The following is a 14,183-nucleotide window of genomic DNA, read 5'->3' on the forward strand; positions in this document are numbered from 1 at the left end:
AACTTAGGGGGCTCCTGTTTTGGACCGGCCCAATTATTCCAATTGGCCCGATCCACTCCTTGGCCCAATAAGCATTGGCCTAATACATGTTGCCTACATGCAAGGGCACCTCCCCTCTCTGTCGGGCACGACCGATGACCAACCGAGCACGCGGGAATCCCGTCCTTGGCAACGACTACCGGGCACGACCGATCAGGATCCAGTCTAATGGTCCCCTATATTCTGGGCCACAAATAGCGTTCAAGCCCACGAAAGTAGGGGATCCAATCCACACCAAAGAGACCAATATAAATAGCACTCTACCTCTAAAGGGCGAGGTAATTCATTTCTCTCACCCAAAATCTCATACTTTCCGTTGTACCTCTTTGTTCCTTCACTTACTTTGACATCGGAGTGCCTTGTAGGTAAAATCCCCTTTTTTCTCTCAACCGTCACCGAAGATCAAGCCTACCGTTGTTGGCTACCTGTTCAACCGGAAAGAATATATATATATATATATATATATATATATATATATATATATATATATATATATATATATATATATATATATATATATATAAAATTATGCATGTAGATGTTTTCTTGTCCAGATGCCTAGCTGTCGAAATATTTTGTTGTATGTGATGTTTTTTTGGTCCAGATGCATAGTTTGTTTGATTATTTTATAAGAGTTATTTGAATACATTTGGTAAAAGTATGTACAGCGTGACTATCTATGTCTAGATTCATGATTTGAGATTTAAACAGTTTAATATTAGGTGAAATTACCTTAATATCCTATATACTAATAGTATTAAACAATTTCTATGTTTGGCATGAGAAAGTTGTAACGTTAACAAGTACTATCCGAAAAGTACTTTATATATTCGCTGCTCACTCACTCTCGATTTCCACTTCCACAGCCATGGCCGATTCAATTACCACCATTAAAGCTTGGACTTACTCCGAATACGGCAACTCTGTTGATGTTCTAAAATTTGATCCAAATGTGGCTTTACCTGATCTGAAAGATGATCAAGTTCTCATCAAAGTCGCTGCTGCTTCTCTTAATCCCATTGATTATAAGAGATTGAATGGTGCCTTCAAAGCCTCCGACTCTCCTTTACCGGTAATTCTTTTTTGAATTTTTCTTTTATAAATATACATGGGTGGTGCGTAACTATAGAGACTAATTCCTCGAGACTGTTCTGGGTTCAAACCTAAGACCTCTGGTTAAGGCGGAAGAAATCTTTTATGTTAAATAGATTTTTTTTTATATAATTACTATAAATATTTATTTAATTTATATGAAACTTGTGTTGTGTTGTGTTGTGGGTGTGTTCTAGACTGCTCCTGGGTATGATGTATCTGGAGTTGTGGTCAAGGTAGGGAGTGAAGTGAAGAAATTTAAGGTTGGGGATGAAGTTTATGGTGATATCAATGAGAAAGCTTTGGAACATCCCAAGGTAATTGGTTCTCTGGCAGAGTATACTACTGCAGAAGAGAAAGTGTTGGCTCACAAGCCGGAAAATTTGAGCTTTGCTGAAGCTGCTAGTCTTCCTTTAGCAATTGAGACAGCTTATGAAGGCCTTGAACGATCTGGCTTCTCTGCTGGTAAATCTATACTTGTTCTTGGTGGTGCTGGTGGAGTTGGAACCCATGTCATTCAGGTAATCATTTGTTGCACGAGTTAACTATCTTATATATTTCATTACATGAATATTGTTTAAATTCAATTAGAAAAAATTTACTTTTTAGATACAATGACTATATAAGAACCTGAGAGAGTAACTCAGTAACATCTAGCACCTCGCGACTGTTTGTTTTTTGTGACTACGGTTGTGCTAACGGCTGTGGTCATGTTGCCATCCATGCTATTGGGGAAAATTAGGAACAAATGAGATCGATGTAGCTTCAATCGCCAGCCCGCCCAGCCGCATTATGGTCATGGAGACATCAGAAACCCTAATGTCGAGACCAAATCATGGTTACAGATCGTTATTGAAAACCTTGATTTTAACATAATGATGCATGTCTTCTAGTGTAGATTGAATAATGACTGCTGCTTGAGTTTCCTGATTGTCGTCCGGTAACGATCACATTGCAATCCTTGATGTTACGGAGAATTGCAGTCAAATGCAAATGATTGAGCCTCAATAGCTTCCTTAACCACATAGATGTTGTTTTCTAGCATAGATCAAATAGTAGAAAATTGAACCAATTTCATTGTATATACAACACATATATAATAGAATCATGTACTAATAAAAAGTCTTCGAAATGGTCATTCATTTTAACCTATTACAATTTGTTTATTATATTGTGTTTAGCTTGCCAAGCATGTTTTTGGCGCTTCCAAAGTAGCAGCTACATCAAGCACCAAGAAACTAGAGTTGTTAAGCAAGTTAGGAGCTGATTTGCCAATTGATTATACAAAGGAGAATTTCGAAGACTTGTCAGAGAAGTTTGACGTGGTGTTTGATACAGTAGGGGAAACTGAGAAGGCATTCAAGGCTCAGAAAGAAGGTGGCAAAGTTGTGACAATTGTACCACCAGGAATTCCACCAGCAATAGTGTTCATACTCACTTCTACTGGAGCTATCTTAGAGAAACTAAAACCTTACTTGGAGAGTGGAAAGGTGAAGCCAGTGCTTGATCCCAAGAGTCCATTTCCATTTTCTCAAGCTGTTGAAGCGTTTTCATATCTGGAAACTGGCAGAGCTACTGGAAAAGTAGTTATCCATCCCATACCATGAAGTTCTACATAGTTAAATAAAACAACCGCCCAATACAATCTTTGGAATTTGAAGTGTGTTTGTATTTGTGATCGATCTTTTCTTCGAGTGTATTAATCATCTGCTACTAGTGTGTTTGTATTTGTCCTTGCTAATTAAGTTGATGTGAGAACTTGAAAATGGATTAGTCTTCCTTTGGATTTGTATTTGGTTTGGGTTGAAAAGCTACTACATTTGGCTTATGTAGTTTTGAATAATGGAATAATAATGTGATAACTAGTTTGCTTCACAGTTCATCTTGGGAGCAGCATTTCTTAAAAATCACAAATATTTTGGGTTGTGCATTATATTTTGGGTTGTGCATTTTCAGACAACATATTTTGTTCAGAAGTGAACAAAGTGTACTTTAGGCTCAAAATTTACAGATTTTCAAGTGATATTGGAGTACTGGAGCATTTTCAAATCAATTTGAACTACTCTGAGTTGTTTCTTCTTTCCATTCTTATGGCTAGGTTGGGAAAACAAATGCACACTCACAGTTTAAAAAGTTCATTTTTTCTTCCCCTTGAACACAAACATATATAAGGATATTGATGTCCCACTTTTCACTTTGAATATTATATAAGGTTTTAAAACATCAAACTTATTAGGTAAAGCCTTCCTAAAAATGAAATATTTTTCGCCAACAGAAGAAAAAAGGTTTTAGCATTGTTAATATGGGGAATAGATTTAACCAATGCATGGATCTCTTAATAAGCATCAAAGCCTTGTTATTAGCTATTGTCCGTTCCTTGTGATATGTTTTTTGTTCAAGAGTGTTATTTTCAGTCAAAGCAGAAGATTCATCATCTCGAATTACAATGTCAATGTTCAATAAATTCAATGCTAGTTCAATATCAGCCTTCCATTTCTTTTTCAAATAGAATGAGTCTTTTTTTTTTTTTTTTACTTATTACAAGAAAATTCTACTCAACAATTTATCCATGCATAATTTTCATGCTTGTTCAAATGCATTCAAATGTCTCTCGTCACCTTGAACTTAGCTTCACATCCTTTCGCACCTACCTTACATTACCTCCTCCACACCTCACATTTATACGTCACATTTCCCTTCAAGTTAGAAATGTTGTTTTATGTTTCACTTTTATTCGTTTGTTTGCATAATCAAATAGGATGACTCATAGCCGTGGAGCATGTGCGTATCTGATCTCAACAACAATCTGCATCAAAAGAGGTTGTCCCATTTTCATTTCAATTCGTACACAAATTTGAAATATAATCAAATAACATAAAAGTGTTAAGAAAGTATCGAACAAAAGCTCACTTGCTGCAAGTTAACGAACAAAAATTCACTTGCTTACAAAACTATACAGTGAAATGATCAGAGTGATTTTAGCAGCATTTTAACATAAATTTTTTAGTGTTGATAGATGTTCTACTTCATCGTCCGTATCTCTCTTGTATATGTGTCTTTTTTCTTTTTCTTTCTAGATCTTCGATTTATAGCTTAATAAAAGAAGTCTGTTGAAGGGTAGAATTGAAATATTTAATTCCAACTGTATTGTTCCGACGGTCAGTATTAGAAAAGAAGAAAGGTAGAGAGAGAATATCCATTTCTGTTATAACATAATTGTATATTGAAAATAGAATGAGTCGGTTACAATCAACACTTGTGTTTTATATATAGCACAAGTGGAAACCTGTAGTAGCAGGTAATAGCTCAAATGACTGACAGCTGTCAGTAAACAACTAATACAAAGATCTAAACTAACTATCTTCAATACCCCCCCCCCCACAAATTGAGGGGAGCTAGCAACCCTTAGTTTGTGTATTAATTCAAGAAATCTGGTAGATGCAAGGGGCTTTGTGAGAACATCAGCAAGCTGGGCAGAACCAGGAATGCGCACTACTTGAATTAGTTTAGCCAGCACATTCTCTCTGACAAAAAACAAATCGATTTCCATGTGCTTGGTCCTAGAGTGCAGGACAGGATTATGAGCTAACAGCACAGCAGACTGGTTGTCACACAAGACCACAGGAGGCTTGGTCTGAATACATAATTCATGAAACAGGGTCTGAATCCAGAAGAGGTCAGTTGTAGCCTGGGCAAGACTTCTGTATTCTGACTCAGTGTTGGACCTGGCCACAACAGGCTGCTTTTTAGACCACCAGGAAATGAGGTTGAAACCAAAGAAAATGGTTGCACCAGAAGTACTGCGCCTATCATCAGGGTCTGAAGCCTAATCAGCATCACGGTAGACATGAAGAGAGGGAGAAATGTGAGCAGAAAGAGGGCTAAGTAACACGCCATGATGAAGTGTGCCCTTGAGATACCTAAGAATTCTCTTGACTGCAACCCAATGAGTGTCAAGAGGGTGTGACATAAACTGACACGCTTTATTTACTGCATAAGTCAGATCAGGACGAGTGATGGTGGCATATTGTAAATCACCAACTACAGATCTGTACATAAAGGGGTCAGAAAAGGCTGCAGAACCAATCTTAGTAAGTTTGCAAGTAGATTGCATAGGAGTAGTAACTGGACTAGCTTCTAGCATATTGGTCTACTGCAGCAAGTCCCTAATATACTTGGCTTGAGTCAATAAAAGAGAGCCCTGAGCAGCTGGTTTAACTTCTATGCCAAGAAAATAGTCAAGGTCTCCAAGGTGTTTAAGGGAGAAGGCTGAATTAAGTTTAGAAATGACCTCTTTGAGAAGGGTAGGAGAGCTACCAGTGATGATTATATCATCTACGTAAACCAAGAGATACAAGGAATGCCCATTGGAGAAGAAGGTAAAGAGTGAAGGGTCACATTTGCTGGGTTTGAATTTGAGATGAATTAAGGCTGATTGCAACCTCTCAAACCATTGCCTAGGAGCCTGTTTGAGCCCATAAATGTCTTTATTTAGCTTGCACACAAGAGTGCATTTAGAGGTAGTGAAGCCTTGAGGTTATTCCATGTAAACTTCTTCAGTTAGCAGCCCATTTAAGAATGCATGATTAACATCCAGTTGCTGAATGGACCACTTGTGAGTAATGGCAACAGTGAGAATGACCCTAATAGTGACTGACTTGACCACAGGGGGAAAGGTCTCAGTGAAATCCAAACCATGTCTTTAGTGGAATCCCTTAGCAACTAGGCTTTGTAACGATTGATAGTGCCATTAGGATTTTTTCTTTGAGCTTAAAGACTAGGGGTGGCAAAACGGGTCAGGCCCGCCGGGTCGGCTCGTTTGACCCGCCATTTTAGGCGGGCTGGGCTGAGGTTTTCGGCTCGGTACCTTAAGTTGGCCCGCCCCGCCTAACCCGCTTAAAAAAACGGGCCGAGGCGGGGCGGGGCGGATTTTGCCCGCGGGCTTTTTGTTAAAAAAAAATATTTTTTATTTAGAATTAAAACAACTTTAACTATAAAAATAACACTCTTCTCTTAGATTGGAAAAGTTTGAAATAAAAGAACAGTTGTATAACATGCATAATTATTAAGTTGTTAATACATTAGCTCACATGTTTTCTTTAGAATTTTAAGTAAATGAGGGATTTGATGAGTCTATAAGTGTGACAAATTTTGGATTCAACTATTAAGGAATCGATTAATATAAAAGTTTATATGAAGTAACTAGTGAGAAAGTTAGGTGTTGATATTTTATGCACCGAGATGTATTATGCGGTGTAATTGTTATCATTGTCTGTCTTATGTAAATTCTTAATTGGGTTTTCTAGTAGCTAGTTTTTAAATATAATTAGAGTGATATGTATTCTTTATTTATTTATTTATTTATTTTGATACGCTTTTTTATTGTGGTCGAGTTTATTTTGTTATAATTGATCTTTATTTGTCTTATTTTTTGAACTGTTTGGACTTAAGACATGTTGAAGTTCTATTGTGCGTTGTTAAAAAAATATTTTATCGACCTTTTTGGTAATAATTAATTTTTTTTGTTAATTATGTAGTAAATCAAACTGTAAAATAAAAAAATTAATAAAAATTGGCGGGCCGGCCCGCCAACCCGCCAACTCGTTAGTAAACGGGGCGGGCATGACTTTTGAGCTCGGACACCTAAGTAGGCCCGCCCCGCCCCACCCCGCTTTTGGACGGGCTTAAATGGGGCGGGCCTAAACGGGGCGGGCCGCCCGCTTTGCCACCCCTACTAAAGACCCATTTACAACCAATGACATTCTTGTTTGGAGGTAAAGGTACCAAAGTCTGGGTGTTGTTATGCTAAAGAGCATCAAATTCAGCTGGCATTGCTGCTTTCCAATTTTGATCTGCAAGATCCTGTTTTACAGACTTGGGTTCTGTGTGGGCAAGTAGCAGCCTAGGTTCCAATCTAGGTTGGAGGAATCCAGACTTTGCTCTAGTATTCATAGAATGAGCATTGATAGGTACTTGGGAAACAGGAACAACATTGGTAGGAATGATAGGCTGAGATTGAGAAGAGGAAGAACTTGCAGTACTGGAAGGAACAGAAGAGGTACTGGCAACAACAGAGGAACTTCTAAGGCTGGCAGCAGTAGTAGGATTGTTAGTGCTGGCAGCTTCAAGAGGATTCCCGGGTGTTGCAGGGGAAGAAGGAAAGTTAGGAGAAAAAGATGTGCTAGGTGGAATTTTAGTAATGTATGGAGTAAAGGGGCTAAGAACAGGACTGGAACATATAGGTTCTAAATACTGTGTGGGAGCAGAAACATTGTTAGACACTGAAGCTGAAAATAGAGAAGGAAAGGGGAATTTGGATTCATTGAACAACACATCTTTGGAGATATACAGTCTTCCATTTGGGGCTAAGCATCTGTACCCTTTGTGAGAGGTAGCATAACCCAAGAAAAGACATTCTTGAAACCTAAAACTCAGCTTGTGGGTGTTATAGGGTCTTAAGAGAGGAAAGCAGACACATCCAAAAACCTTGAGGAAGGCATAATCAGGTTTTTGATGGAAAAGCAGTGTGTAGGGGACAGCAAATTGCACATATGCAAATGGCAACCTATTGATGATATAGACAGCAGTAGAGAAGGTATAATCCCAATAAGTGAGGGGAATGGAAGCCTAGCTAAGGAGAGTGAGGCCCAAATTAACTATGTGCCTGTGTTTCCTTTCAATGACACCATTTTGATGGTGTGTATGGGGACAAATCAGTCTGTGAATGATTCCTAAATCAGCAAGATACTTAGTGAATGGTCTAAACTCCCCACCCCAGTCAGACTGGACAGCCTTGATAGGGAGATTAAGTTGCAGCTCCACCATAGCCTTAAACTTTTGAAACACAGATAAGGCTTCAGATTTGTTCTTGATAAGATAGAGCCAAGTAAATTTAGAGCAAGCATCTACAAAAGAGATGTAATAGAAGTAGCCAGTAGCAGATTTAAAAGGGGAAGGACCCCACAGATTAGTGTAAATTAATTGAAGTGGCTGAGTATACACAGTGTGTGAGATAGGTGAGTGCAGTCTGTGAGACTTACCAACACAACAGGCAGAACAAAACAAATCATTGGCTTTATTAGTAAAAGGAACATTACATTGTTGTAAAACAAGTTTTAGGGCATGAACATTAGGATGCCTAAGTCTAAGATGCCACATATAGGGCAAGCTAAAAGGTACAGAAAAAGTAAAGGCACTAGGTGCAACATTAAAGGAAGACTTAGCAGTAGAGGCCAATGGAGACTTAGCAGACTTGGAAACATCAATGGAAGGAAACTCATATAAACCATCAGCACCAACATGACCTTCAAGTAAAGTAGCATCAGACACCTGACATTTGACAAGACATGTATTAGCTGAAAACACAAAATAGGCATTGTTATCCTTTGTGAACTGACTGACACTCAACATATTTTTGGTAAGGGAAGGTACATGAAGTAAGTTATTTAGAGTGAGGTGTGTGGGAGGAAGTAAGGGTGAACAAAAAGAACTAGAGCCAGCAGTTTTAATAGCCAAACCTTATCCATTCCCTATGAAGATCTGGTCATGGCCTTCAAAAGGTGTCACCTCCTGCAGATTCGAAGCATCATTAGTAACATTGAAAATTTTAATAACACACGCTCGATGTCAAACTGGATGTTATGACATCCACAATTACGCAGCATAGACAATAATAATAAACAGCATAAAACAATAAAGAACACACAGAATTGTTTACCCAGTTCGGTTCAAAAAACCTACTCTGGGGGCTACCAAGCCAGGGATGAAGTCCACTATTAGCAGTATCAATTCAGAGCTAAACTCCAAGTTTACAACTCCTCACTTAATCACTACCCAATGACCCTTCTACCTAAGTTCTACCTAGATATGGAATATCTCCATTCCACTTCCCCTCAATCACAGCAGTGATACACATACACAATAAACAATTACAAATAGAAGACACTCTTCAAAGACACACCTTGATCTGCTTAAAAGCTTCAATCAAGAGACACACACTCGTGTTTAAAAGCTTAGAGTGACACAACTAAAACATAAACTAACTCCAACACAATCATCAAAGATAATAGTGTGGATCACAAGTAACAGAAACAGAACAAATTACTCCACAACGATTATCAACATGATAATTGTTTGGATCACACGAGACAGTTACAGAACAGCCGTTCTTCACAAATATAATCTTCTGTCTACGTTCCAAATTAGGATTGCAGGTCTTTTTATAAGCAGTCTTGGGCCTTGGGCTTTTTTAGAAATACATTAGGATTAACAAAGTTAACCTAATTCACACGTCAACTGTCTGTTACACAATATGCTGTCAATAGGATCTTCTGGACGAAATGTGCACCACTCAATAAAAAGTTTCCTAAACTGATAAAAAGGATAAATCAGGAAACACAATTAACAAATAATAACAGTTCCTGCTGTCACACATGGATGTCATGACATCGATCATGACATTCCTTACAAAACCTTATTAGCTCCACACAAATATGCAACCTGCATAAACACAATCAACCAGGTATGTTTTACTAATAATGCAGCCAACCTGCAAAACACCTTCAATCTCTCCCTTTGGCAAATTTTTGGCTAAAACATCCTGTCACACCATACCAGAGAAACACTTGTAGCACCGGATAATCAAAACAAACACAAGCTAATACAAACAAAAAACATACATCACTAGTATGCACACAGTGCTCAGACAAAAAACAGACAGTGCAAAAAAGAAGCATAAGCACAAGCCACAAGAATAGCACAAGCACAAACAAATCAACACAAAGATAAGCAAATAGAATTGTTGATCACACACAACCACCATTCTTGTTGTTCTGGGGTGACACATATTACTTCTCCCCATGTTTGGCCACAAATGTTGCCAAAGCCAAAAGAAGTGTCTTCTCCACCTGTTTTTTTTTTTTGTTAACTCTATGGTTCTTCAAGGATGCAAAGTCCTAACTTGCTTCGCAAGTTCTCAAACTGTGTAGCATCAAGAGCTTTTGTGAATATGTCAGCTAGTTGAAGTTCAGTGTTTAAGTACTTTAGGCAAATTACCTTATCTTCTACCAGTTCTCTGATAAAGTGGTGTCTGATATCAATATGTTTGGTTCTGCTATGCTGGATAGGATTTTTGGATATATTGATAGCACTGAGATTGTCACAATATAAAGTCATGACATCCTGAGGAACATTGTATTCAGTAAGCATTTGTTTCATCCAGACCAATTGTGAACAACTACTACCAGCTGCTATGTACTCTGCTTCAGCAGTAGATAAGGAGACACAATTTTGTTTCTTGCTTAACCACGATATAAGGTTGCTACCTAGAAAGAAACATCCTCCATATGTGCTCTTTCTGTCATCAGCACTTCCAGCCCAGTCAGCATCACAGTATCCAATCAAGACAGGGTTACTTCCGTTGGTGTACAGTATGCCATAGTCTGAAGTCCCATTTACATATTTCAGAATTCTCTTGACTTGATTTAAGTGACTTGCCTTTGGCTCTGCTTGATATTTGGCACACACTCCAACTGCAAATGTAATATCTGGTCTGCTTGCTGTCAGATATAACAAGCTACCAATCATGCTTCTGTAAAGACTCTGGTCAACACTTATACCTCCTTCATCTTTAGATAGTATTTGATGAGTTGGTGCAGGAGTTCTTTTGTGACTTGCATTGTCCGTACCAAATTTCTTTACTATATTCTTGGCATATTTGCTTTGAGACATGAATGTGGAGTCTTCCATTTGCTTGATTTGAAGACCAAGAAAGTAAGTCAGTTCCCCAACCATACTCATTTCAAATTCAGTCTGCATTTAACCAACAAAGTGTTTTACCATTGTATCTGACATTCCTCCAAACACGATGTCATCCACATATATCTGAGCAATCATGATTCTTCCATCTGTGTTTTTGACAAAAAGGGTTTTGTCTATTCCACCTTTCTTATATCCATTTGTGGTTAGAAACTCAGTTAATCTTTCATACCAAGCTCTTGGAGCTTGTTTCAACCCATAGAGAGCTTTTCTCAGTTTGTATACATGATCAGGAAAGTTTGGATCAGCAAACCCTTTAGGTTGTTCTACATAAACTTCTTCATTCAGGTATCCATTTAGAAATGCACTTTTTACATCCATCTGATAAAGTTTGAACTTTAGAATGCACGCTACTCCTAGTAGTAGTCTAATTGACTCAAGTCTTGCTATAGGAGAAAAAGTCTCATCAAAGTCTATTCCTTCCACTTGAGTGTATCCTTGAGCCACTAACCTTGCCTTGTTTCTTGTTATGACTCCTTGTTCATTCGTCTTGTTCTTGTATATCCATTTGGTACCTATGATATTTGTCCCTTCTGGTCTGGGTACCAGTTCCCAGACTTTGTTTCTTTTGAACTGTGCAAGTTCCTCTTGCATGGCATTGATCCAAAACTCATCTGTCAGAGCTTCCTTTACATTTTTTGGTTCAACTTTGGACACAAAGCAGGAATTAGCTATAGTTCCTTTTGACCTGGTCATTATTCCACTGTTGAGATCTCTTATGATCAGTTCCTTGGAGTGATCTTTCTGAATTCTAATAGATGGATATTTGATGATTGGCTCAGGTTCTGGTTCTGAAGGAGTTTCGTTGCCTACTTCAGGTTGGTTTGTCTGTTCAGCCTGAATTTCAATGAATGTCTCAGCATTCTCTGTGACATCGAATTCTCCATGTTGATCATTAACAACCACATTGATGGATTCCATCATTACTTGTGTTCTGATGTTGAACACTCTATACGCCCTGTTATTTGTTGAGTATCCCAAGAATATGCCTTCATCACTCTTGGAGTCCATTTTTCTCCTTTGGTCTCGATCTGTTAGGATATAGCACTTGCTTCCAAAAACATGAAAGTACTTGACACTTGGTTTTTTTCCTCTCCAGAGTTCATACAGAGTTGATGAGGTTCCTTTTCTCAGAGTAACTCTGTTATGGACATAGCAGGCTGTGTTCATAGCCTCAGCCCAAAAATACATGGGAAGTTTCTTAGCATGAATCATTGCTCTGGCTGATTCTTATATAGTCCTGTTTTTCCTTTCTACTACTCTGTTTTGTTGGGGTGTAATAAGGGAGGAGAACTCATGACTAATTCCTTCAGTTGAGCAGAATTCAGCAAATCTGGCATTCTCAAATTCCTTTCCATGATCACTTCTTATTCTGATGACATTGCTTTCCTTTTCTCTTTGGAGTCTAGTGCAGAGCTCTTTAAAGACATCAAATACATCAGATTTTTCTCTAATGAAGCTTATCCATGTGTATCTCGAGAAATCATCAACTACTACATAAGCATACCGTTTTCCTCCAAGACTTTCCACTTGCATTGGTCCCATTAGATCCAGATGTAATAATTCTAGAGTTTTAGAGGTGGTGAGTTGACTGACCCTTGGGTGAGAGGTCCTAATTTGCTTTCCAGCCTGACACTCTCCATAAACTTTGCCTTCATCAATCTGTAGCTTAGGTATTCCTCTCACAGCTTCTTTGTTTATGATCTTCTTCATTCCTCTTAAATGCATATGTCCCAGATTTTGATGCCAGAGTATAACTTCTTTTTCCTCTTTTGCCATGGTACATATTGATGAATGACTTGCTATTTTGGGTTCCCATAAGTAGCAGTTGTCTTTGGACCTTACTCCCTTCATGATTTCTACATCTTCTTCATTAGTGACCACACATTCATCTTTGGTAAATCTGACTTTTAGGCCTTGGTCACATAGCTGACTGATGCTGATCAAGTTTGCAGCTAGACCTTTGACTAGTAGAACACTGTCTAGTTGAGGTGCTCCTGCATGCTCTAGTTTTCCTACCCCTTTAATCTCTCCTCTGGCTCCATCACCAAAGGTTACATAGCTGGTGGAATGTGGCTTGATTTCTTCCAACAAGTTTTTCATTCCTGTCATGTGTTTTGAACATCCACTGTCAAAGTACCAGTCACCTTTGGTTGACACCCTCAAGGGGGTATGAGCAATTAAAGCATAACATTTAGCAACCCATCTTTGTTTTGTGAGAATGTTGTGCTGGTTGAGATTGCTTATATATTTTTGCCCCGGGTACCCAATCAGTTTATAACAGAATCTTTTCAGGTGGCCAAATCTCCCACTATAGTTGCATCTCCATTCCTGAAATTTCCCTTTTGTTTGGTTCTAATTCCTAGTTTCATGATGTCGTGACATCGATGCTGACATCTGCTTACCAGGAAGAATTTCTGGTTCTGACTCTTTTGACCTTAGATTAGATTCATTCCCAAATCCTAATCCAGACCGATTTCCTCCTTTTTGAAAAATTTCAAGAATCTTTTCAAGGGAGTCAGTTCCATTGTTCAGCATTCTAATTGATTGTGACATCTGATCTAGTTTGTAGTTGAAGATGCTGATTTCACCATTGAGATGTGCTACGGTTGTTAGAAGTTCTCTTTTCTCGACTTCCAGTTCTCCTATCACTTTCTTTTGTTTCTCTTTTATCCTCCACATTTCTGCACTCTTGATCCTTAGATCATTGTATGAGATGGCCAGTTCTTCAAAGGTGGGGACCTTTTTGTTGTTTTTATGATTAAACGTACACACACTTGTTAGAGCAGCACATTCCTCTTCACTATCACTGTCTGAGTTTTCATCAGATCGAGTGACAGACATACATTTTCTTTGCTCTTTGAGGTAGGTGGGACATTCAGCTTGAATATGTCCATATCCTTCACAAGCATGACATTGAATTTCTCTTTCTAGAGCTACCTTTTCTTCAGTTGATGTTCTTTTGTGAGGAGCATGTGTTTTGGTAATGTCATTGGTAGTGTTCTTGACATTGAGTCTGGACTTCTGACTAACCCTTTTGATAAATCTGTTGAATTGTTTTCCAAGCATGGCTATGGCTTCTGAGATATCGTCTTTATTTCCATCCTTGTCATCTGTGTTGGTGATAAACGCTATGCTTTTGTTCTTCTCTTCAACAGGCTTACAAACGCTCAATTCAAAGGTTTGTAGATACCCAATGAGTTCGTCCAGCTTCATTTTGCTGATGTCCTGGGCTT

At 38.4% G+C, this 14,183-nt stretch overlaps 1 protein-coding gene across 1 annotated transcript; it reads left to right on the forward strand.

The window, feature by feature from the left end:
- Window positions 1-820: 820 nt before the first annotated feature.
- Window positions 821-3,006, forward strand: LOC131611460 (2-methylene-furan-3-one reductase-like). The gene is made up of 3 exons (XM_058883481.1): window positions 821-1,111; window positions 1,329-1,652; window positions 2,313-3,006. The coding sequence occupies exons 1-3, from the start codon at window positions 908-910 to the stop codon at window positions 2,736-2,738; spliced, it is 954 nt and encodes a 317-aa protein (XP_058739464.1). The 5' UTR covers window positions 821-907; the 3' UTR covers window positions 2,739-3,006.
- Window positions 3,007-14,183: the final 11,177 nt, after the last annotated feature.

This window comes from Vicia villosa, linkage group LG6 (genome assembly GCF_029867415.1).
Source record: "Vicia villosa cultivar HV-30 ecotype Madison, WI linkage group LG6, Vvil1.0, whole genome shotgun sequence".
NCBI lineage: Eukaryota > Viridiplantae > Streptophyta > Magnoliopsida > Fabales > Fabaceae > Vicia > Vicia villosa.